Source organism: Lithobates pipiens, unplaced genomic scaffold, assembly GCF_037356315.1.
Source record: "Lithobates pipiens isolate NorthernLeopardFrog02 unplaced genomic scaffold, aLitPip1_a1.2 Scaffold_8, whole genome shotgun sequence".
In the NCBI taxonomy this organism is placed as follows: domain Eukaryota; kingdom Metazoa; phylum Chordata; class Amphibia; order Anura; family Ranidae; genus Lithobates; species Lithobates pipiens.
In genome coordinates this window covers 491,633,262-491,659,881 of record NW_027507903.1, presented here as the reverse complement: position 1 = coordinate 491,659,881, position 26,620 = coordinate 491,633,262, and the positions used below count along the sequence as shown (strand labels likewise).

At 41.1% G+C, this 26,620-nt stretch overlaps 1 protein-coding gene across 1 annotated transcript in view; it reads right to left on the bottom strand.

Moving 5' to 3' along the window:
* The window catches only part of ITPR2 (inositol 1,4,5-trisphosphate receptor type 2), a 482,081-nt gene that overhangs the window by 204,311 nt on the left and 251,150 nt on the right, over positions 1-26,620 (bottom strand). The window contains exons 27-33 of the mRNA XM_077469087.1: positions 18,369-18,458; positions 18,151-18,276; positions 17,430-17,552; positions 16,922-17,122; positions 7,209-7,460; positions 6,208-6,333; positions 3,002-3,130 (exon numbers count right to left, since the gene is read on the bottom strand). Of these exons, the coding sequence (XP_077325213.1) occupies positions 3,002-3,130; positions 6,208-6,333; positions 7,209-7,460; positions 16,922-17,122; positions 17,430-17,552; positions 18,151-18,276; positions 18,369-18,458 (1,047 nt within the window). The remainder of the gene's footprint in view (positions 1-3,001; positions 3,131-6,207; positions 6,334-7,208; positions 7,461-16,921; positions 17,123-17,429; positions 17,553-18,150; positions 18,277-18,368; positions 18,459-26,620) is intronic.

Below are 26,620 nucleotides of genomic sequence, written 5' to 3'. Positions count from 1 at the left end.
GTCAGATGTCAACGTCAGTAGTTAAAGGATCCTATGTTGAGGAAGCATGGAGGCTGCCACTGGTCACCTCTCCTTCTGAAAATGCTAGTTGCCTGGCCCTCATGCTGTATCAACTAACTCCTGATTCATATACCAGGAACAACTAGCGCTCATTCACACTATATAACACGTTACTGTGTGTTAAAGCTAAACATCACGCAGATATAAAAGATACATGCAAGCAGTGTAAGTATATGAATTTGACTGGCTATCAGCCTTTTACAGTCTACTGTACAGCAGAGACCAGAGTGGGAGAGGGAGAAGCAGTACAAGGAGCCAATCAGGCGTGCTGCATTGCAAGGTGCCAGCAGATAGGAGGCGAGAGCAGAGTAATAAAGAGAGGAGCTCATCAACCTGCTGCTTCTCTGTTCACTGTCCAGCACTGGTTGGGGAGTGGACCTAACAGAAAGTGAAACCACACCAAGGGAAAATTAGGTTGCCTCCCCTTCTAGTCTGGTCTATGGTGTGTGAGAGAGCTTTGTTAATCTCAGAACTGGATAAACAAAAATAAAAACCTTGTGGCAGGTTAAAATGCACACATATTTCTTTTACCTGTGTATTTAGTTTGTGTGAAATTCAGCTTCAAGGAAGACCATTTATTTGAAATGGACTGGCACTGCACCTTAAGCCCTGGTTCATGCTGATGCAATTTCTGGTGCATTGCAGATTGTATGGAATTGCATGACAACCAAAATAATCTAACTTTCTATGGAGGTCATTCAAATATATGCAGTGCAATTCTGATTTTGAAAGGGTCCTGTGTACTTTAAGAGTGGTGCGATTTTCACCTCCATAGACTTGAATGGTAACCGCATGCAAAACGCTTATATTTCCTAACATAACATGATTCCAATATGTTTTTCAAGTCTCATCTTTCTTCCTTTCTTCCTGGACAACGGTGTATGAGAAGAGAGAGATCAGAAATCGCATGAAAAACACATTGAAATCGCCTCTAACCTGCATCAACTTGCACTGCAAAATCGATTCAACGCGCATGTGCAGGCTGGCTCAGGGGCCGGGCTGTGTGAGTCCATAGAAACACACAGTTCAGCTCGGCCCCACCTCCTACTCACAGGATTTGATTGACAGGATTCAATGGCTCCCACTGCTTCCTCTCTGTCCTGTGAATGCAGAGAGAGGGGAGAGCCACTACAGATGGGCACAGTGCTGGATTGAGTGAGGACTTAATGAGTGAGATAAGGTATTTAGGAGGGTAAGGCCCCTTTTCACACAGGTTTTCCAATCGGGTCCCCTGTCAGTTTTTCAGGTGGACCTGATCGGACACTCCATTCACTCCCATGGGGCAGCGGATGTCAGCATCATGCTGCACTGCTAGGAAAAACTTACCACCTTGAGCCTAGTTTCAAATTGATGCGATTTGACGTGCAATTTGACAGGTCAAATCGGCAGCTATTGCTGGCAATGGCACCATCCAAATTGGTGCGATGCCGCATTTGTGACGCCACACCGATTCCCAAAAGTAGTTTCTGTATTACTTTTGGTGATTTTGGGGTGCGATTTGTATAGACATCTGTGCAGGGACCCGCACAGATGTCTCTGAAATCGCCCTTGAAGTCAGACGGACATGCGGAATGAATTTGTGCGAGTTCAGCTGAACTCACACGATTTCAATCCCGCTGTTGTCAGTGTGAACCTAGGCTAATATATATTTTGATTTTGTTCCTCAATCACATTCATATATATTACACACAATGAAAAAGGCTGCTTTAGTATTTCACAAAATTAAACCAATACATTCAAGAGGAACTAGTGACTATATTGTGTCAAGACCTATCCAGGAGAGGGAAAGAGCAAAATAGCTATTAAAGGAAACTTGCACCTGTTTCCAGACACAGCCTAGTGTGTCAGTCTGCCACTAGTACTTGCGGATTCTGACCACAAAAGATACTTTCTAAAAAAAGTCAACAAAGTTTTTTAAGAAGCATCTTTTACGTCCCTCTCCTCTCTTACTGCCGTCTCTCTATCCCCTACTATTACCAGCAACTACTTTCTATTAAAAAGCAAGAGCAATTGTCAAAATCCAGCCACTAGGGTTACCACCTCATCCCTTTAAACCCAAACACATTTTAATTACACAGGTTCTGTGGCTGATTAAGGTGGTAATTAAATTCACTTTATGCCTTACCTGCATTAAATTAGCCTCAAAACCTGTGCAATTATTATGTGTTTGGTTTTAAAGGGATAAGGTGGCAACCCTAGCAGCCACCCATGTTTACAATGACACTTGCAGATAGTCTGCAGGTGCCACGGTGTAAATACAATGTATCAATGTGCTTGAATTGTAGTTACTATTTTATTCATATGAAGATCAAAATTGAGACCTTTGATCTATATATGACCATTAAAAAAACGAACAAATGATTAATTTATTTTTAAATATTCTTTAACCCCTTATTAACCCCCAATTTACCCCAATCAGCCCCTAATTAACGTCCTTCCCTTAGCTATTATTTTTCTACTGATTGCTTGTTTTCATTTCTATATTTTAAAATAGTTAATATCATCATTATTATTATTATTTTAATAACTTTGCCATGTTTTGTACAACATAATTTTAAAGTGATATTCATTGGGACAACTTCTAGACAAAAAATTTAATAATAATAAAATAAAAATTTAATAATACTTCAAATGAACAAAAAAAATAAAAAAAAAATTGAATCACTGGGAAAAAGCACAATTTTTAAATTATTACTTAATTTTGTTTATAGATTCTAGAATATAAAATATTTTTTTTCCAAAAGAAAGCCTACCCTCCACTGCCACGAAAAAAATAAACAATGTATTTTTTATTTTACGTGATAACTAAGTTAAACAAATAAACAGACATAAGTAGGCCCATAGTGGAAAAGTAAAACTTGTTCTGGTCCAAAGGAGTATACAGGTACAAGAGCTAAATTGGTAAACCATATCATTGACAATCATTTTAATCCCCTCTCACCTGAAGACTAGTACTGTTATCTGAGAAGGGGGAGTTGAAAAATCCGCTGGCGATATTCATGACGGGCTCGGTGACGTACTTCTCTAGAGCCGTGTCTGCGTGTTTCCGATCCGTTGTTGTGTTACAGACCTTTCATGAAAAAACAAGAATCCACTAATAAGTGCAAGTAGTCTCTATTGGTCCCATAAGAAACAATAAAACACCATAAACTTGTCTAAAGTGGAATCACAAATACAATTTTATTTTGTTCTAGTTAAAGTAAGGAAAGGTTAAAGGGGAACTCATATCAAAGTGGTAAAAAATACTGTTCTTTAGCAAATAAAATACAAGGGTTCTACAAAAAGTTTCCGCACTTTTTTAACTCTATTAAATATAAAAAGTACGGAGACTTTTTGAAGACCCCTTGTACATTCCACATTAGCAATTATGCTACCAAAATTATTGTGTACTGTAAACTGCCTCCTGCATTCCTCCTGTTACTTCTTGCTGGAGCCTGCCATTATGCTGAACAGCAGTAACTCATAAAGCAGAACTAAATACATCAATTTTAATGGCTCATAGAACACAGGTTGTATAAAAAAATGCCAGAGCTGCTGCCAGGAAAAAACAGCTGTAGAAACGCGCTTTCAGGTGCGTTTTTGACTAGAACTTATGGACGTGAATGCGTGTTTTTTGCCATCAGCGTTTGTGGGCATCTTTACAGTAAAAACACTCCCTATAAAGTAAAAAAAACAAAAGTGGCTAGATGTGGCTAAAAGCTTGTTACAGCATTTAGCTGTGTTCAGCAGCGTTTCTGGCGTTTTGCAGTTTTACAGCTCAACAGCCTCTACTCCTGCACATACAGGCTGTCGTTTTTTTCTACTACTCAAGATTTACTAAAGCTAAAGATTTATGTCTCCAAACGCCTCTGAAAGTTTATGTGTGCATGGACACATAGGCTAACATGGAGGGGCATTCAGAGGCACTAAACAGCTGTAAAAACTTTCTGTGTGCAGTTACATTCCTGGAATGCTGGGACTGCTAACTGTCACATTTGCTGGTGTTCTTAACCAAACTGTCAAATAGCTGGTATCATAGCTGATTACATGTGAAGCACCATGGCAATTGCAGATCAAACAGAAGCAGCTTCCTTGGCTGTAAAGGATAGGAGGGTTTAATTCCACTTTAAGGCTGTCAGCAGATCGGCCTATACAAATTCGGCACAGTGCCTAAAAATAGAGAGCAACTGAGCATGTACAAAGCAGGGTGAGACAGTGTATTACTGGAGTTTAAACAGTATCGGTACTTATTTTTAAAGATTTACATAGCTACGTCTGCAAAAGGGGTGAGCCTCAAGTTATCTAGCAGGACTTAATTTTATGACTAAAGTTCCACAAAGCTGAAATGAAAATTATTCAAAATAGACCCTTGCAGTGCGTGCCCCCATAACATGCAAGGGTTAAATGCTTGTTAAGTCTAGGAGAAAAACAAGAGGCTGTATTACTTACCTTATTCCTTGCTTTGTTCAGCTTTAGCACTCCCCTTCCTCTCCTTCAGATGGAAGTAGGCTCTAGAGCCTCCTCGTCATATACAGTGCCGGGCTATTAACCCTGCATTGCACGGTAGGACCCTTTCACTCTGGGGTGGGAGCGGCGTCGGCGGTAAAGCGGTGCTATTTTTAGCGCCGCTTTACCATTGTTTTAGCAGCGGTATGCGGCTGCTAATGGGCGGTTTTAACCCTTGCTAGCGGGCGGAAAAGGGCTAAAACTGCCCGCAAAGCGGCGCTTTGCCAGTGGTATAGCCGCGCTGCCCCATTGATTTCAATGGGTAGGAGCGGTTTAGGAGCGGTGAATACACAGCTCCTTCACCGCTCCAAAGATGCGGCAAGTAGGACTTTTTTCTCCGTCCTGCTAGCGCACCGCTCCAGTGTGAAAGCCCTCCGGCTTTCACACTGGAGTGAAAAGGGCCATATTTTTTCAGGCGCTACACATGCGCTATTTTTAGCGCTGTAGCACCTGAAAAACGCCACAGTGTGAAAGGGGCCTTAAGGAAGTGCAGAAACTGCCGGGAACGCCTATAAGGCTGAGTTCACACCATCGCCACATGTGGCTCCCAGCAGGGCTCCAGTGCATCCTGGTTCACCATTTCCATTCCGATTTCAGCCCAGATTTTGGGCTGAATTCGGACCTGAAATGGACCAAAAGACGCACAGGGCTCCTGTGCAAATTCACAGCAGAGATATGTGAACCGGCTCCATAGAGAGCCAGTCAAAATCTCCTGCTATTGCGAATTGGATGCGGGGAACATTCGCAATGGTGTGAACCCAACCTAAAGCCTCGTACACACGCTTAGATTTTCGGACAAGTGAGCGTCTGTTTTTTGTTGCACGCTAGTTTAATTTTGAAAGTGAAGAGGTTACTCACAATACGAACATTTTTAAATGACAGAATACAACGTCAGAAGTGACATAATGTGTTGAATAGTTTTGTATGTATTCTTTCATCTCTGAGCGTGTGTATTCTTGCTCTTATGATTTTATTTGTACGAAAAACATACTAATGGAACAAAAATCAGACGTGGAGTTCCCATCCGTCAAAAATGTTATAGTCTGTACATCCAGGTTTTGTCTGATAAAAAAGAGAAATCGGCTGTCGAGAGCACTGCACTAATGATCTGAAAATTGGCAGACAGCTCGTCGTACAAATTTTTTCATCCAATTTTCGTATTGTGAGAATGGGCCTTTAGAGAGGAGGCAGAGCTGGACCAGTCACACAGATTGAAGGAGCATGTCAGAGCAGGGATGTGCCAAGTATCTGTCCATATTCTTGCATATTCTCTCCAGATTTTTTGCACCCTAGACCTAACAAGCAATTACTCATTCCCGTGTGGGGGAACTCTGACACAAAGAATTGTATTAAAATAAAGATGCAATGGAACCTATCAGAGTGACTCCAGCTTCTTGTCAGTCACAACGACTTCATGCAATCTGCAAGCAGTTTATGAAAAACGAAACCCGATTCATCTCATAAGTGCTGCCAGCCTGATGACACAAACAGAGAACTGTATCAGCCCTGTGTGTATATACACAACTAGACTTGCAGTTCTTTGCAAATGACATTTAAAAAATTCCCCCGTACAGGTATTGTTACTTTTTTAGTCGTCATTTTAGTTGCAATTAGACAGTGAAATGTCAGTGTTCTTTAGCTTGTTAAAACGGTGTAACTCACTCTTGCCATATCCACGAGGAAATTCTCAAATAACTTCCAGATGTGGTTGCTGGTGTAAATCTCCTTCATCTCCACCTCAGTGTCCACGTAACAGTGGTTGACAAAGTTGACATAAGCAATTTTGACCTAGGAAGAGAGGACGATAAGAGGGCACAATACCACAGATATGATGCTGAATTTTGAAACTGAGATCCAGCTGAAGTCTAACTCATTTTTTTCTCCAAACCCCCCTACAGTGCTCTGTGTTGGCAGAGCTGAGTAACAGCCACACCCGTACCACAAGTGTGCTTACCCAGACTTGTAGTTCAGAAGAGAGGGACATATCTGACCAGAAGAGGCACATCTGACCAAGTATAATAGACTACAGAGTGAACTGGATGCTCTGGATCAACTGTGGGTATAGGATTGTGTATAAAAGATTGTATGATTATTTTTTATTTTATTGGGTGAACTAAATGGACTTGCGTCTTTTTTCAACCTGACTAACTATGTAACTGAGAAGAGGGGTCAAACTCTGGTCTGGTGTCTGGTGGACCTGACAAAACTGCAGTAACAGGAAAGTGAATCAAAGCAGATAGTTATACAATGTCTATCTAACAGAACCTCTTTTTTTAGGTGTTAGCAAACGCAACCCATTTTAGAAAAACGTTTCTATATACTGAATCTGTGGCCGATTTATATGAAAGGTGACTACCTATCTGAAAAACACAGAGCATATAAACTCCACACAAAGTTAATGCCTGGCGAGAACTAATAACTTCCCAGTGCTAATCAGTTCCCAGTGCTGCAAGGTAAAAAACATCAGTGTTGTGCCACCATGCAGTGGCAAATGGGGCTGTTCCTCTGCAGAGAATATGAAGTCATTCAAATCATGCCATGGGCTGAGTAGTAGTTAGCAATAGTGCCAAAAGTAGGTTAAATCCTCAGTCATCCACCAAAATTGGCTACCATTGTGCTCAGGTCAGTGTTAATATTTTAAATGTAGGACATCTGTGGTTTACCTCCGGAATGCAGTCCTCATGTGACACCACCCGGACAATGTCATCCAGGGGCAAGAGGGAGTTGCACTTGATTTCAGTGTAGACATTCTTGCCCTCCGTACAAGCTGCCAGGAGCTCCACCAGGTTGATGTGATAATGCAGGGGCCCGCTCTCATCTGCACGGTCTCGCTCAGAGCACATCATCTGAAGGAGGATGGGGAATGAGGCCCGGTCATTGTAGAAGATAAGCACATCTTCTCCACCATTGATGAGCTGCAACACAGATAAAATCCAAGAATGGTTTATGTTAGCCACCAATTGATTAGCTCACTGTTCCACTTACTTAGGCTAAATTTGTAATCAACGTTAACCATAATTTATAGATGATGTCTGTGTTTATTTACACTTTGGTCAGTTGTGTGCAACTTTCACAAACTTTGCATTGTCCAAGTATAAACTGTGTTATTAAATGTTCAATCGGTAGTTTTTAGCTTTGGGATAACTGGTTATCTTCAGGCATAGGAAGAGAGATTTTTGGGTGCAGAGTTTCCCATTGCAGGACAAATCAGTTTGCAAACATAAGGTTTAGGTTACATAAGGGAGGGTTAGGGTGAGGGCTACAGGAAGGGTTTGGGTGAGGGTTAAAGGAAAGGTTTGTGTAAGACCCCTTTCACACTGGGGCACTTTACAGGCGCTACAGAGCTAAAAATAGCGTCTGCAAAGCACCCTGAAAGAGCTGCTGCTGTGTCTCCAGTGTAAAAGCACTGGAGAAAAGCGGTCCACTGGCAGGACAGTAAAAAAAGTCCTGCTAGCAGCATCTTTGGAGCGGTGCCCATTGGAATCAATGGGGCAGTGCGGCTATACTGCCGGCATAGCGCTTTGCTGTGGTTTCAACCCTTTCTCAGCCTGGCTATGAACTTCCTTATACTAATCCGGTCGTACGTCATCACATTTGAATCCCTCTGACTTTGGTGTGCTTGTGTGTGGCCAAGTCCGTTCGTTCGGAAAGTCCGTCGGGAAGACTGTTGGGCTTAGTCTGTGGAAAAGTCCGGTCGTGTGTACGCGGCATTAGGAATACAGGAAGGGTTAGTGTTAAGTGTTATAGGGAGGGTTAGCATTTGTTTTTTAGAGAGTTAGTGTTAGGGTTACAGGGAGGGTTAGTGTTAAGATAACAGGGATGGTAAGTATTTGGGTTACAGGGAGGGTATACGTGAGGGTTAAAGAAGGAAGGATTAGTGCTCCGTTTACAGGAAAGGTTATGGTTAAAGGGAGAGTTAATGTTACTATTTCACAGAGGATTAGGGTTATGGGGACGGTTAGTGTTAGCATTTTAGGGAGTGGTAGTGTAAGTAATATACAAAGCATTGGCATTGGATGTACAGAGAGGGTTAGTATTTGAGTTAAAGGGAGGGTTGGGGTTTGGATTACCAATAGGGTATGTGTTTGGGTTACCAGGAAGATTAATGTTTGCATTACATGAAGGGTTAGAGTTTGGGTTACAGGAATTGTTAATGCTTGGATTATAACAATGGTTAGTGCTAGGGTACAGGAAGGGTTAGTGTTTGGATTAACGCAAAGGTTAGTATTAGTATTTTACAGAAAGTAAGGGTTACAATGAGGGTAAGGCTAGGTTTACACTGGTGTGAAACCAGACATTGCATGTGATTAGCAGCGCATTGCTGTGCAGATCACATGCGATTTCTGTGCGATGCGAATTCAACCATACAGTTTGTATGGCTGAATTTGCATTGCATTCAGACCAAAATGGTACAAGACCCTTTTTTTGGTCCGCACTGTGAACATGATGCGATCCGATTCCTGTACCATTTCACAGTTTGCACTGCGATCTGGGAGCAGATCTGGGGTGTCATTAACTTTGCATTCACTCCAGCAGCGGTTCACAGGTGTGATGCGGGATCTAACACGCGGTTCGCAGGGTTTCCTGCATAGCACCAGTGTGAATCCAGCCTTAGGGTTACAGAGAAGTTTGGAGCTAAAGGGTTAGTATTAGGATTACATGAAAGCCTAGTGTTATGCCGTGTACACATGACCAGACTTTCCGTCAGTAAAGGTCCGACGGTCTTCCCGATGGAGTTCCAACAGACTTTCGATGGAGTTACAACGGACTTCCGACTGAACTAACTTGCCCCCACACGAACGGACCAAAGTTTGTTCGTTTTGAACGTGATGATGTACGACGGGACTAGAAAAGGAAGTTCAGTAGCCAATAGCTGCCCTAGTGTCCTATTTGGTCCGTCGGACCAGCATACAGACAAACGGTTTTCCCGATAGAAATGGAATCCATCGGACAAATTTGAAACATGTTCTATTTCTAGGTCTGTCTGAATTTTTAAGAAAAAAGTCAGATGAAGCACACACACAATCGTAATATACGACGAAATTATTCAGTCTGACCTTTTCTGCCGGAAAGTTTGGTCATGTGTACGCGGCATGGGTTACAGGGAAAATTAATGTTAGGGTTAGAGGGAGGGTTAAGGTTACAGAGATAGATAGTGTTAGGGTTACAATGAAGGTTAGGGTTAGAAGTAGAGTTAGTGTAATAGTATTAAGGGTACCTAAAGGGGTAGTGTTAGAGTTAAAGAGAGGATAAGTGTGTTATAAAAATAAGATTGTAAGCTCCTGTAAAAAAGGGTCTGATGTGATGGGCTCAATGTATTCCAAGCTTCAGAACATGAAGGATTCTCATATTATACAAATCTGTGAACACAAGTCAGTATAATGTATAGCTTTCCCTTAAACCAACTTCTGTTCAGGCTGAGACTATAATTAAACCAAAACAGTCCATAATATAGAATTTAGTAATAACTACAGCAATGGAAAGCCCGACAAAGCCAAACGGAGCCTAATGGCGGGGAATTGTTATGTAAATTCGAGTCTTGTAATAGTTAAAAGGACGGTGAATCAACCTTCAGCGCCAAATGAAAAGGTTGAAAGGAACTCAGCGCTCAACAAAGGTTATCCATGTAAGAAGTTTTCAATTCGTTCTGAAAAAGTTACAGCGCTTATGGCGACCGGCACTGTGTGTTTTTTCTTCCATCCTTGACTCATTAGCTTGATATTTTTTTTTTTCCTCCTCAACATCTTTTTGTCTACATCTGCTACAAAACCGTCCGCTTTTTGGCAGGCGGTAGAAAAACGACTTTTTCGCTTTTAATCTTTAAAAAGGGGAGAGCGCGACTAAAAAAAATAAAAAAAGAAATTAGTTAGCATAACTGTATGCGATATCTGGTGTCATATGTCAGTCATCTTAATTGCTAGCAGAGAAACTGGAAGTTTTATGTCAAGATGGCTGAATATTACATGTCATTCAGCGACAGATAGGGCTGCTGAAAAGACTTGACATAGAAAAGTTATCGCTTTTTCTGCAACTCTCTGAGTTCTGGCAGAAGATAGGAAGCCGGCCGGCCTCATTTTTAGACCACTGTGAACTGGGCGTGAAGTAACTGCTTGGCAATTACCAGCAAACTTTATATAAGTAAAAAGTGTCACATCTTTTGCAAAAGCATTGGAGGGATTGAAGGATCTGTCCATCTCGTAGGTCAGTAGGGTGAATCTGGTTTCTGATATCTCCTGCTGACTGCTGAGCTGCCTTTGGAAGCCTGATTTTAGCTTCCAGATAGCTTTCACGTCCTGTGAATTAAGCTGGAAGAATAGAATAAACTCCCCCCCCCCCCCCCAATGTAATGGAGATGAACAATGGCAGACATGTTTGAAATCCAGTCTGAGTGACAGCCATGGCTTCTTCCATAGATAGCCACCCGGGGGCAAGAACTATATGTTATTTACAGGATCACCAGATGAGAATAAAGGGGAAAAAAGAGGCAAAAACGAATGCATTCACCACATCTAAAGACCAGTAAGCTGCAATATATGACATTTTTGTTATTGGTTTTAGACAAACTCTAAAGGAAGGATAAGTTCACCTTAAAAAAAAGAAAATAAATGCAAATTTTTTGCAGGTAGAAAAAGTGCATCTATCATTTTTTTTTCATGGGAGCCTGTAAAGCATTGCAGATCACGGGTGCAATTTCAGGCTCTTGGAGACTGTCAATACACTGTCTGCCCGTACCTCCGATGCGGGCAGGCAGTTACAGAAGTCAGCTCAATGGACTACAAGAGTGCTCACCAGTGCCCTCACAGTTCATTGAGAACTACAAGCCATCATCTACAATGGCTGATGGTAGCTGTAGTTCATTCATTTAAAGAACTGAATGAATGGTGCGGCCGTGTAACAGAGAGGGTCGGTGAGTTGGTGGATGCTCAACATGTTACATGTTACACCCTAAATATGGGTGTAACATGTAGCACGTTGAGATATGTGAACTTATCCTTTAAAGCCATAACTTTTCTGAAAAGACCAATAATGGGTTGGGGGAGAGTAATTATCACTAACGAGGCATGGTAATAGTACAAAAAATGATGCTACTTTAAAAGTATGTTTAAAAACATAACTCCATGTTTGATTTTACATAGCATTTATTTCCCTATCTTGTTCCAAGAGTCAGGAGGCTACTGTAGGCTTTTTACTGGTACCATAGAAAAAGCCCTACCAAAATAGATAAATGTGACATTTGATGGAGAGGTGATGAGCCGCGCTGTAATAAATCAGGTTTCTGATTATTACATATTAATCAGAACAGTACAGCAGCATCAATCACCAGTCTTTCTCCACTTTTAATAATTCCCAGAGTCTGTGAACACTGTCAGAATCCCTGTATAAATGTCTCACGTAGTGATAAACTATTAACTGAGAATAGATTAAGTCATTTGAAACACCAGGGCTGGATTTCTGCATCCATAGGCCAGGGTCTATCTAGATTCTAGAGCAACAAAGCTGCCAGGGGCAACGCACAGCCACCAAGACATCTTGTTGATGATTGGATCCACAAGCCTAGAACCAAATTGCCAGCGGAATAGGGCAAGTCTTGAGGTGTAAGCCCTTGTACACACGGTCGGACATTTCGAGTACAAAATCCGTTGGATTTTTCCGAAGGATTTTGTCCGAAACTGGTGTTGCATACACACGGTCAGACGAAGTTGTCGGAAAATCCAATCGTTCAGAACGTGATGACGTTCGTTCGTTATGGTGGGAGCAAGTTCAGGCTAGTAGCCAATAGCTTTAGTCTCGTAATTTGATCTGAGCATGCATGGCACGCTGTCCGATCGGAATTCTCTACAAACGATCGGACAAAGTCCGATTGGATCATGTTGTGGGAAAATTTTATATCCAGCTCTCAAACTTTGTTGGACGGACATTCCGACGGAAAAAGTCAGATGGAGCCCACACACGGTCGGATTATCCGACGACACGGTCCGAACGGACATTTTCCGTCGGAATTTCCGACCGTGTGTACAAGGGCTTAGGCACAAGAGGTGGAGCAACAGAAGAATGAATTGGTGAGGCAGCTGAATGTAAAGTCATCCATTATTATCGTTATTTGCCACTAGCTGCCCAAGCCAATTGTGACACTTCTCACATGCATGTAAGAATCTGTAATTATAAACATTATACAGTGCCTTGAAAAAGTATTTAAACCCCTTGACATTTTCCAAATTTTGTCATATTACAACCAAAAACGTAAATGTCTTTTATTGGGATTGTATGTGATAGACCAACTCAAAGTGGTAGATAATTGTGAAGTGGAAGGAAAATGATAAATGGTTTTCAAATTTTTTCACAAATAAAAAATATGTGAAAAGTGTGGCGTGCTTTTGTATTCAGCCCCCCTGAGTCAATACTTTGTAGAACCACCTTTTGCTTTAATTACAGCTACAAGTCTTTTTGGGGATGTCTCCACCAGTTTTGCACCTCTAGAGAGTGACATTTTTTCCAGTTTTTCTTTGCAAAATAGCTTAAGCTCTTTCAGATTGGATGGACTCACTTTTATTCACCCCTCTGCTCCACCCCACAATTTGTACATATCACCCTCACTTCTCCCCTCTCCCTATTACTGCACTCATCACCTCTTTCTAACTCTAAGCCCACTTGCTAACAAACCCCCAGGGTACTGATGCATGTCCCCTCATACAAATCGCATGCGCCGTAGACAGCGGTGCCTGTCTTCGGGCAAATATCTCCTAAACCGTATAGGTTTAGGAGATATTTCTTGGACCTACAGGTAAGCCTTAATCTAGGTTTACCTGTAGGTCAAAGTGTGTTGTAAGGGTTTACAACCACTTTAACAGCTTCTCATCCAGGCCCCATAAACTTTTCTCTACCTTCAACTTCGTCCTCCACAGCACTGACTCACTCACTGCCCAGGACGACCATGTCTTGGTAGGTTTTCAGTTGTGCCGCACTCTTTCCATTTTCGGATGATGGATTGAACAGTGCTCGGTGATGCTCAAAGCTTGGGATATTTTTTTTATAATCTAATCCTGCTTTAAACTTCTCCACAACTTTATCCCTAACTTCTCTGGTGTGTTCTTTGGCCTTCAGATGCTGTTTGTTCACTAAATTATTCTAACAAATCCCTGAGGGCTTCAAAGAACAGCTGTATTTATACTGAGATTAAATTACACACAGGTGGACTCTATTTATTAATTAGGTCACTTCTGATGGCAACTGGCTTTATTAGATTTTATTTAGGGGTATCAGAGTAAAGAAGGCTGAATACAAACGCATGCCATACTTTTCAGATAATTATTTGTAAAAAAGTTTGAAAACCATTTCTCATTTTCCTTCCACTTCACAATTATGTGCCACTTTGTGTTGGTCTATCACATAAAATCCTAATAAAATACATTTATATTTTTGGTTTTGACATGACAAAATATGGAAAATTTCAAGGGGTATGAATACTTTTTAAAGGCACCGTAAATTTTCTGAAAGAAAAGGTGCGCGAGGAAAAAAATGTAATTGCTGCAATTTGTTATGTCAAAGGATATTTGTGCACTTTGAGGAATTTTAATGCACAAAAACACAGTATAATACCCAATTTTTTAGTGAAATATAAAAGATGATTCTACGCCGAGTAAAGAAATACCTAACTTTAAAATTGCCACAAGATTGCTTCAACACACAAAATAGCCTCAATACCTGGCCCACTAACACCGATTGAGTGCAACCCGGATTTTGCCCCTGGGCTGCATCAAAGAAGTCTCCCGAGACCTAAACACAGCTCAAAGTTCCTGGCATCTCACTGCTTGCTTGGAAACAAGCTAAGAACTTTAGAATCATTCCATGAAGAATACGGGGAATAATTTCCTGGCCAGTGGTTTTACATGCAATTAAAAAACTTCCTGCTGAACAGTATACATAGAGCTTCATACTGCTTACCCATGACACCTCTATAACATATTTGCTGCAAAAGAGCCCCGATACTTAAAACCACTTCCCTGGCATATACCTGGATGACCCAATCAACTCTTATAGAAAGCAACAATCAAGAATAATCAAACAAGAACAAACTAGACCTGGGAACCAAAATTAGCGATGCTCAATGGGAAAAAGCATGTATCCTAGCTCATAAGTGTTCACTAAGCACTAAGCTTCAGGAAATATCCTATAAAATACTAACCCAAATGGTATGTGACACCGCAAAATGCCAGGAGATGGTTCCCTACAACCTCGGATACCTGCTGGAGGTGTGGCACAGAGATAAGCTCATTTGTGCACATTTGGTGGACATGACCCCCGATCCAGGACTACTGGAGAAAAATTATATTTTGGATAAAATACATCACTGAGACCAAAATAAACTTAAATGCTGCAGCCTACCTGATCCATATTAACTTATACACACTGAGTAAATACAAGAGCACCCTCATCGGGCACCTATTAAATGCAGCTAAAACCATGATCCCCTTATATTGGAAGTCCACCCACACTCCAGGAGTCAAGGATTGGTTTCACAAAGTTCAATATACCTATAAAATGGAAGAAATTTTAGCTATGAAAAAAGAAAATAATACCAACTTCAACAAGATGTGGCAACCCTGGTATCTGTTCACACTATCAGATGAATTTGAAACAGCAATCATACCGACCCAAAAAACCTTGGGTTTTAGCAGATAAGAGATATAACAATAGAGCCTGTATACTACTCTAATTTATTATATGTCCCAAAATATTACATTCATCTATAGAACTGTATATTCCAGACCAAATATGTCAAACTTAATTTGTATTATACTGCTCTTTTATCACCCTTACACCCCTCCTTTTTTTCCCCTTCTCTCCCATCCCTCTCCCTTCACCTACCCCCCCTCCTCCTCCCTTCTACCCACTAATCAATCTACCTACAATTAATTCTTTATAAATTCATTTTCCTCAGCAATTTGTGCAATGTTAAATTGTTCGCTGACATTGATTGCTATTTGCTTATATTAACGATTGTTATAAGCCAAATGTATGCTAGGTTCACTTTCAATAAACTTTGATTGTGATAAAATTGCATACACTCATGGAATGGCGTCAGATTATGATACTTAAAAATCGCCATAAGCGACACATTAAAAGTCTTTACTGGTTATCAGTTTACCATTTTCGTGGCTATACCTCACATGTGTGAGGCAATCATAGTTCACATATGAGTGTGGGACCTATTTATATGTACCTGTTTGCACATGAGCAGGGGAGGGGGGGGGGGGCACTTTACATTTTTTTATTTGATTATTTTTTATTAAAAAAAACACTGCTTTACACTGTCTCTTTGAAAAAAAAACTCCATCATACATTGATTTATTTTGCAGCAAAAAAAATGCTACTGTCTGAACTGTAGAGATAAACAAGGCCAAGGATAAATCCAAGGAAAAAATCCAAGCTTACTTACCGACCAGAGCACGGATAGGTGGAAATAGTGGACCCCGTTTTTGCAACATTGTTAAATTGGTCAGGCAACGCACTGACAACTTTGTAGTCATTGTGCCATTTTTCCTGGGTGCTCAGTCCATCTGCCCTCCATCCACTCATCAGAATGCATGTATTTCCACTGTGGAGTCACTCATCAGTCAGTGATAGGAACTACAAATACCAGGGTGCCTTGGCAGGGCTCTGTAGCTTACGCATGTATTTCAAAATGTGTGCAGACTAAATCCCTGTTTTTAACACATACTGTTAGACAGGTTGATTCAGTTGTCCGTGGGCTGGTCGGTAAGTAAGCTCGGATTTTTTCCTTGGATTTATCCTTGGATTTGTTTATATATATTTGCCCTCCAATGCTGCTTAGTGCAATGGGCAGTTATAGGTGGGGGCAGTGGGCCCCTTTGTTGCTGAACTGTAAAGAGTCGGCACACTAACTGTGTAGGTAAAATGGCTCTTGAGAAATGCAGTTCTGGAGGCAGACCTATGTCAATAGGAACTGACTTACCAGCAGCTGCTCCTGCAAATATTTTATAGCCCTGAGTAATAAAAGCAGTTTCTTGCTACAAGAACAATATAAAAGAAAATATAAAAGATATAAAAGAAAAAATGCACAGGCATCATCTACATGGGGAGTGGGAGGCTCAGAGGTAAAATTTTGGGGTAATGCCTGAACAAGCATTTAAGCCATAATAGTTCAGCAGAGCATTTGTGTTTGGATTTTTCGACCCCCATATTTACTTTCCTGACAAAGTTAAAACCAATGGCAAAATTTCCAAAATATACATTTTTGCATGCATATTCCTGAACAGCATTAGAAAATCTTTTAAATAAAGATAATTTGATATTATTGAGTAGGTTCCATCATCAACAAAGACTGCTGAAGGTGCATAGTAGGAAACCTGCTCACCTCAGTCATCACAACGTCTTGACACTTCTTCACATACTTCCCATCTGCTTTAACAATGGTCTGCAGGAAGCGAAGGTACTCGACATGACGGCCATGTGTCTCAACGCAGTGAACAAAGTGCTGGACTACACGATCGCTGATCTCATTGCATAAGTGATAGTTGTTCATGAAAATGTTTCTCATGGTTTCCGCTTCCAGGAGCTGAAATATTAAAACAGAACTGTACTAAGCACCATTTCTATGTACAAGGGCTACACAATCCTGTATTACAAAAAACACTTAATTCCATTGGTTGTCACTTCTCTTTCTATAGATAAACTAAGCAATGGGTTTTTGTAACGCGTTGGCCATTGGCTAATGCAGAATGTTTGCAGGTTAAGTGAAAGGTGTCTGCTCTTAAACAGGACTTTTACTTTTAAAATGTAACAACGGCAAATAGGTTCACTTTAACTCCATCCACACAAACATCCATCCTCATCTTGTGATTGCACTTCTTGCAGTCTCTTACCCCTGGCGTCAGGAAGAGGTTCAAGTTTTTATGGAGCAGGACTTGATTCTGTGGGTTGCCACGGCAAAAGTTTTGTAGGAAGTTATGAGCGAGGGTCATAATTTCATTCATCTTATCGTCAGTCTGGATAAAAAAAAAAACATAAAGAAGACAATTCTAACCAAGCTCCGCTTACAACAAACTGGGATCAGCCTTTCACTTCATCACCAACTTTGCTTATAAAATGTAATACAGTAATACCTCGGATTGCGGGTAACGCGGTTTACGAGCGTTTCGCAATATGGGCTATATTTCTTTTAAAATTCTGACTCGGTTTGCGAGCGTTGTCTCGCAAGATGAGCAGCATTCAAGCCTCTGGGGTGTGCAGTACCGCATGTGACCAGAGGTGCGGGGGCACCGGTGACACTCAGAGACACTCTGTTCCTGAGTGTCTCCAGCGCTCAGCACCTTTGGCCACATACAGTACTGCATACACCAGCAGTGACTGTGGAAAGCATTATCTGAGTTTCCATTGATTCTAATGTGGAAACTCGCTTTGATATACGAGTGCTTTGGATTACACGCATTCTTCTGGAATGAATTATGCTCGTAATCCAAGGTACCACTGTACAATGTTTCTTGGAAAATCCCATTTTTACCCAAAAGATATTGAAGAGTGTTCACCCTGCAGTTGTAACCTCAAGTTCTGGCAGTGACAGCATCTGCTTGATGAAGTACATACCTTTTCATATGGAATTTGCAGAAGATCTAGAACCACAGAATGTGCTCCCATATTCTTCAGAAGTCTCTGCTGCTGGCTGCGACCCTTCTTACTTTGTGAACACAGCTTGCTTAGCCGGATCAGGATCTGCAATGTCAATATGGAATGTTACTGGTGATAAATATCCTTATCTCATTTGAAAAACACAATGCTAATAATCATAAAAATTAGTATAGTACCTCTTTGACAATCTTGTAGTTGTTGGCTTTGTTGCTGTCAATCTGAGGCTTCTTGGTTCCGTCTTCAACAGGGCCCAGAATACTTGTGTCCTGGAATGAAACACAGCACATCATAAAGAAGTGTCAATTATAGTTATAGTAGAAACAAACTCAAAGATGAAGCCTTGAAATACTAATGGTGACAATGTCGAATTCCAAAGAAGTATAGGTGTCCTGGGAACACCAAATGCTTTATTATTTATTTATTACAGGTACTTATATAGTGCTGTAAATTTTTGCAGTGATTTTTATATATATATACATATATATATATATATATATATTGTACATTCACATCAGTCCCTGTCCTCAAGGAGCTTACAATCTAAGGTCCCTAACTCACATTCACACATATACAGCCAATTTCAGACAGGAGCCAATTAACCTATCGACATGTTTTTTGATTGTGGGTGGAAACCAGAATACCCGGAGGAAACCCACGCAGGCACAGGGAGAACATGCAAACTCCAGGCAGGTAGTGTCAAGGTTGAGATTCAAACCGATGACCCTGGTGCTGCTAGGCAAATGTGCTAACCACTACATCACTGTGCTGCACTAGTGTGTAAATATCTACTGGTGTTCTCAGTCCCACCCATTGCAAGTTTGTTACCGTTTTTACGGAGAGAGAAAGAGAGATAGAGAGTGACAGGGAGAAAGAGAGAGACAAGGGAGAAAGAGAGAGGCAGGAAGAAAGAGAGAAATAAATAAATAGAGAGAGAGAAGGAAAGATTAAAAAAAAAAAACAACACAAAAGAACGAGACAAATGGGAATAAAAAGAAAGAGAGAGAGGATAAATCAGATGTCAAAAGCAAAGCTATGGCCTCCCACTAAAAATAATGTATTGCAACCCTTAAAGCCTAAAGCGGTCAATGGAGGAAAATTTCAAGGAAACCAATGGCCAACAGCACAAGGGACACAGTGCATTTATAGTAAATCATGTTTTTGCTACACTTATATACTTTTCGACGGGTAATGTTGGATGTCAGGCTGTTGGTGGAAAATCTGACAGTTTGTACAATGGACAATTGTTGTCGGACTTTCCGCCAACAAATTTTGGTTTTCAAATTTTCCACCAACAAATGTGTGTTGTTAGACTTTCCAATCATGTGTACACAAGTCCGTTGGACAAAAGTCCAAAGTACAAACATGCATGCTCGGAATCAAGGACAAGCCGGAAGCGCTCGGTCTTGTAAAACTAGCGGTCGTAATGAAGATATCACATCAGCTCGCCGTACGTCTTGTATGTCACTATGTTCGTAATTGTTAGCCAATATTTGTGTGACCGTGTATATGCAAGAAAAGTTGGAGCCGACACCCTTCGAACAAAATACCACGGTTTTGTTGTTGGAAAGTCTGATCGTGTGTATGCGGCTTTGGGCTTTAATTACAAATCCAGCTACAGTTACAGTTTCCTCGTAGTGCCCCTGCCTCAAAAATACCTGTTGATCCAGCTAGTAAAGTTCACCTAATGCAGCTTTCTATGATGTGGCAAGGATACAGCCATGCTCCCTAATTCAGAGCAGAGTTGCCACTTTCTTGTAGACTGTTCTCTGCTTGCACTACATTGGGATGAGATGTTACTGATGGCAGGCTATCAGCATTATATGATTCAGTGCTCCAGTGAAAGCATTCCCTCTGCTGCTGAAACACTCCCACTGTGAGCTGCAGTGCCTGGGAGGGGGGAGAGTGTGAGACACAAATGAAGGAAGATTTGGCTTAGTCCGGAGAGGTAACGAAGATTTTTTGTTTAGATTATGAGGCTTATGCATCACATAGCAACTGGATTTCGAACTTATTCAGACTGTTATACAGGAGCCTTTAGTTGCACTGATCAGAATTTCTCACATTAGCACTCTTGCCAGGTATCTGGGTTACAATAAAAGAACTTCACTGACTGATTTCACTTGCTGGCTGGGACGGTTTTTAAGCTTATTTAAATCGGTTGTATAGTCTTTTTTTTACCTTTTACCTACAGGTATGCCTATAATAAGGCTTATCTGTAGGTAAAAAAATATCTCCTAAACCTGTACGATTTAGGATATACTCCCCTCGCAATGAGCCGCTAACTGCAGCGGCGCATGCACACAGGGGATTCTCGGCTGAAAGATCAGCAGACGCCGGACCCTGCCGGAAAGAAATCTCCCGCGCGCATGCTTAGGAGTGACAATATCGCGGCTCCGGCCACTCACAGCGCCGGAGCCGCGATACCCGGAAGACACGCCGAGGGAACATGTCAGCTCCCCCTCGCCGTGGATCGGGTGAGATGTCGGGGGCCTCGTTCTAAGGTAAGTATTTCATAATGCGCTAGTATGCGGTGCATACTAGCTCATTATGCTTTTTCCTTTGCAGGTCTGAAAAAATAATAATTTCAGCGGGTTTACTCCCGCTTTAATAATACAAAAAGCCTTGTGTATAGAGCAATGTGTGGAAGGATTTTAACCTCTGTCAAGTGTTTATTGCTATTTTTGTCCCTGTTAGAGAGATTTCACCTCAATTCCTGTCTTGTGATCACACAGGAAGTGAGCATAACTTCTCAACAAGTAAAGAGAAAGAAATAAGAACCTTAATACATCCACATTTATTCTTACCCCTTTCTAGAGGTTTTGGTTACTATCTGTTTTGCTGACTACACAAAAAGTGAGGGAAAAATCTGCCCAATGGTTTCAGAGATGGCAACAAAATCCCAATGGCCTCTAACTCTTTTCCAGTCTGTCCAAGACTAAAATTAAAATATTGCTAAAGCTGGGTACACGCTGTCTTTTTTTTTTTTTTTCAGCCAAAAGATTGAATGCAAAAAAAAATGATAAGATTCCTCCATTCACACAAGTGAAATGGATGCAGAAATCCCCCTGCTATGACATTGTATTTTGACAGCAGGGACTCTCTGCAAGCCGCTGTTTAAACAAGGTTTTTCAGCAGTCCCGTTCCACAGAAGCCAATCTTTTGATCAGCTTCTAACAGGGAGGGCTACACGTGGATCAAAATTAGGCCAGTCCCCGCTGAACCGGCCAAATATCAATCCATGTGTACCCAGCTTTGGAGTTGTGCTTTACTAATCCCCAATCAATATATGTCAGATTTTTAAAACAATTACGTCTTTTAATTAGCAAAAAGCTTGTCTTTAAAGTGTATGTAAACCCTAATAAGGAACATCTTTTCTTTGGTCCCTTTTGGTCTGCTAAATACATTTTTGAAAGCGTTTTGTTTTATCTGTTTGATAAATGCAAAAAAATACCTACCTGCCAGAATACTTGTAAGTTGATAACACTGTGTACACTCTGCTTGTGCTGACTTATTATTTATTATAAAAAAAAAATGTTGATCCTGCCAAAAAAAATGTACTGTCCTGTGCTCTGTCATGCGATTTTACAGCGATTTTGCGGCCATGATTTTGCAGTGATTTGCGGCCACGATTTCAGGGAATGCCTGTGTAACTGGCATCAAAGTCAGACCAAAGTAGTGCAGGGACTACTTGGAAGTCGGAACGACTTGAAGTCATACTAATATGAATGGTTGTCATTGGAAATCATGGGGAACGACTTGTCATGCTACTTTGCAGTCCGAAATCATGGGACAAGTTGTACAACTGTCCCATGAGGGGCCTAAGAAGAAGAGGGATTCTATAGTTTTAACACACTTCCTGTCCTCGTGTTACAATGTTGCTTTTCCATAGATACAGTGAAATCTGTCACCCTAAGGCAGCCCATAGATGAGTAATTCCTTTTCATTTAATAAGCGGCTTGAATGAAAAAAAAATGACTTGATTTCCCCAACCACATACTCAATGTGGATGAGGGAATCCTCCCTGCTGAGCTATTGTTAGGATACACTGATCATCACTGCTGGCTATAGCTGGCGGTGAGGATTACGCAGGAAGAATCCTACAGGGTGGTTGAACAGAAGTCGTTTAATAGAGAAAGTGTGTTAGGCCCCTTTCACACTGGGGCGCTTTGCAGGCGCTACAGCGCTAAAAATAGTGCCTGCAAAGCACCCTGAAACAGCTTCTGCTGTGTCGCTAGTGTGAAAGCCCGAGGGCTTTCACACTGGATCGGTGTGCTTGCAGGATGTTAAAAAAAACCCTGCAAGCAGCATCTTTGGAGCGGTAAAAAACCGCTCCTGCCCATTGAAATGGGGCAAATGGGGCAGCGGCAAAGCCCTCTTTGGCAACGGTTTTAACCCTTTTTTAGCTGCTAGCGAGTGTTAAAACTGCCCCGCTAGCGGCAAATAGTGCCTATAAAATGACAGTAAAGCGGCGCTAAAAATAGCGATGTTTTACCACCGATGCCGCTCCCGCCCCAGTGTGAAAGGGGCCTTACTGGCAGAATCACCAGGTGAACATAAAGAAGGAATGGCAGAAAAAAAAAGAAAAAACTTGTTTTTGGGTTTATGTGTAAACAACAAAAAACTCCTCAGTGAAATGGACACTCAAGGGTTGATTAACTAAAGGCAAATAGACTGTGCACTTTGCAAAGTGTAATTGCACTCTGCAAGTGCAGCTGCTCTGGACTGGAGCTTAGTAAATGAGGTAAAGCTTCACTTTGCAATGAATACCCAGTCATGTGCAAAGAAAAAAAAAAAGCATTTTTACGTGCACATGATTGGATAATGGAAGTCATCAGAGCTTCTGTTCATTTATTAAGCTATAGACTAGGGCAGGGATACGCAATTAGCGGACCTCCAGCTGTTGCAAAACTACAAGTCCCATCATGCCTCTGCCTCTTGCTATGCCTAATGGGGATTGTAGTTCTGCAACAGCTGGAGGTCTGCTAATTGCATATCCCTGCTCTAGAGCAACTGTATTTGCAGAATGCAACTGCGCTTTACAAAGTGCACAGTCTGTTTGCTTTTAATAAATCAACCCCTCAGTGTCCTGGAGAGCTTACAGTCTGAGAACAGGAGAAGGTCAGATTCTGCATTTGGTATTATAAATAAAGAGGCAGGAGATTACATATCACATACGCACCTCCATTGTGTTCTCCTCCTCATGATTCATCATCTCTCACTCAACCATCTCCAAAGTTCCAATTAATGTGCATACCACACAGTGGCAGAGGTCTGTTCTTGCATGGCCTGTGACATTATCACTGCAGCCTTTGCTTTGAAAAGTAATGTCACAGAAACACGCTACAGAAAAGGCTTGGTTAAACATAATTAATTTTTTTTTTTTATTGCTGTATCACGAAAACTGTTCATATCACAAATGCACTAAACTTAAAGGAGAAGTCTAGACAATGCTTGTTTGGCTGGGCTTCTCCTATTGGTCACAGGAGTGCAATTCGTTTTGCACTCCTGTGACCTGTTTTCAGCAGAGATCAGTCTGAAGTCAGCTCTCTGCTGACGTCACAGAAATCAGTCCAGGCACCGCGTTATCACGACAATAAAAGCCTGGATCCTCCGGGTGCCTGGACTGATACCCGTCTCAGCCTCTCAGCAAGCAGCTGAGAGCCTGAGCTGGACGCCCCCCACCCCCTCCACAGCTCAGCGCTCCAGTGAGCGTGGAGAAGCAGAGTAGGAGAGCTGCTGACTGACAGGCAGCAGGTGAGAGAACTGAGCCATTGGCGATGTTTGATTGTTCGGTTTCCAGTGCAGATGCACCAGGGGACAGATTCAGCATCCACCTAGGTAAGTATGATTCTGGAAATTATTTTTAGAAAATACTCTTTTAAAGCTGAACTCCAGGCACAAAACATTGCATTCCTCAACAGCCATACAAGATATAAATCCACTTTATATACACCTAATCCCTTTGCAAACCCAAATATTACATTGTGAAAGTAGCAGCGACATCATCACTGTACGGAAAGCAGAGATGTGGGAGGGACCCAGCAGGCTCCACCTACTATAGTCTGCCTGCGGAAAACTACAGGAGGGGGTGGAGACAAGACCAATAGCCCTGCACAAGGATAGAGAGCAGCAGTGATTCACTTTTATTACAATAAGCTCCTGCACAGAGGGAAAGTTTCACTGGATTACTACTCAGATCCGGAAGAAATACACAACGCACACAAAGGGGCATATTTATAAAGCAGTGAATCTGCCTCTTGCATTTAGACAATATTTGCTCATCCTGGGCTTTGACCACTGGTTAGTCCAATCTACAGGGATCTGGGAAGTGACTTTGGTGAACTTGATGTTGTTGCACAATTTCTGACTTCTAGAATTTTGTTGAAGTAGAAACTCTCAATTCCCCCTTAGCGGAGAAACAGAAAGTAATCTTGGCATAGGTTCTAACCCCTCCTTATACTTAAAGTGATACTAAAGTCTTGATTTTTTGTTTAAAAATAACTAACATGTTATACTTACTTGCTCTGCGCAGTAGTTTTGCACAGAGAAGCCCAGATCCTCATCTTGGGTCCCCCTCCGGTCTCCTGGCCCCTCCCTCCTGCCCAGTGCACCCACAGCAAGAAGCTTGCTATGGGGGGCACCTGAGCCGTGCCGCTGCTCTGTGTGTCCATTCAGAATGCATTTTATCTTAATGCATTCTAAGCATCTGTAAAAACCTCCTGCCTTTAGAACCACTTTAAATCTCACCTTCCCTATTGGCTTCAATGCATTTTGCAGAAATGGAATGAAAGGGAACGAAAACTGAATTTATCTCATCCCTACATATCATGGGGAAAAAAAAATTCACAGATATTTCCGTCAAGAGTATAAGACTCTGGCTTTCAGCACATAGTCTCAGTCCTCCTGCTGCAAATATTTGAAAAAGAAATGAAAATGAAACCACCTTTAACCAGTGGGAGGAGCTGAGTACCCAAGAAATTTTAAGCACTTCAAATGATCTTTTAATGGCATACACTAATTATTCCTGCGTTTGGTTCAAGATGAAAGCATAATAAATAAGAAATAATAAAGTAACCATATAAAATAATACACTGTGTGGTTAATTCACAGATATCAACGCTGTCCTGATAGGCTGAAGCTCTCATTGCATTACATTTTAACACTGACCTAATTAATGCCATGCCAGTATTTACTGATGTGATGGTATAAATATTACCTAAGATTTATTCCAGGCCCCCCTACCCAGTGTGGCTGTGCGCTCTTGATTCAAACCCCTCTACTGACTGCCTCCAGGTGATTTTTTATTTGTATATATATATATATATATATATATATATATATATATATATATGTTTTGTATACCCTTGTGCATTGACATATCTGCAATACATTTTTGTGACATTTTTCCACGTTGTCTCCTCCTGTTGAATGATATTACTAGTTACTAATGAACCTGAGATTTAAGTTGAGCATACATGGGGCAAAATTAAGATCCATAGAATGCAAGCCCTTACCTTGGAGCTTGAGTGTTCCCTGAAAATCCTATGCAAATTCTGACTATCTCCAAGTCATCATTTCCATAGAGTAAAGCCCCATACACACTATCAGATTTTCTGCTGATTTTTTCCTTCAGATTTACCAAAACCATATAGTAACAGTGATGTGTATATATATATATATATATATATATATATATATATATATATATATATATATATATATATGGTTCTAGGAGTCTTGCAACAATTTTAGATTGTGTTTTACTGCTACATATGAAAACAAATTTACAGTATACCAAATAAAAGTGTGGTAATCTAGTAACATAGTTAAAAAATAAAAAAAGTCCATAGAGTTCCACCAGTACCTGAAAACCTCCCTAAACAGAACCCTCTACCCACAATTGATCCAGAGGAAGGCAAAAAATGTATAAATCATGGTCCAATTTGTACCAACAGGTCGGAAATTTTCCTTCCTGATCCCTCAAGGCAATCAGCTATTCCCTAGATCAGCAATCTCTGGTGTTACGTCTTCAGAAATATGTAAACACAATTTAGGAATGCAAATGTACTACAGGGGGTCCCCTACTTATAAACATCTGACTTACAAATGACTCCTACTTACAAGCGCAGGGAGATAACAGGAAGTAAGAGGAAATCTACCTCTAGGAAGGGAAATTCTCTCCTGTAAGAGTTAATATGGGAAAAAGATGTCTCCACTGATGCTTTATCACCAATCCTTCTTTCCCTAACAGCCCAAAATTTTCAAAATTCAATTATCATTGGGACAGAAAGTGAGGTGAAATCTTCTGTACAGGGGCACAGACAGCTAAACAAATGTTACAGGGGTGATAACCCTTCCCTATGTTATCCGAAAAGCTTAAAAATTGATTTTTTTGGCTGGAGCTACACTTAAAAAATGTACCTGTTCC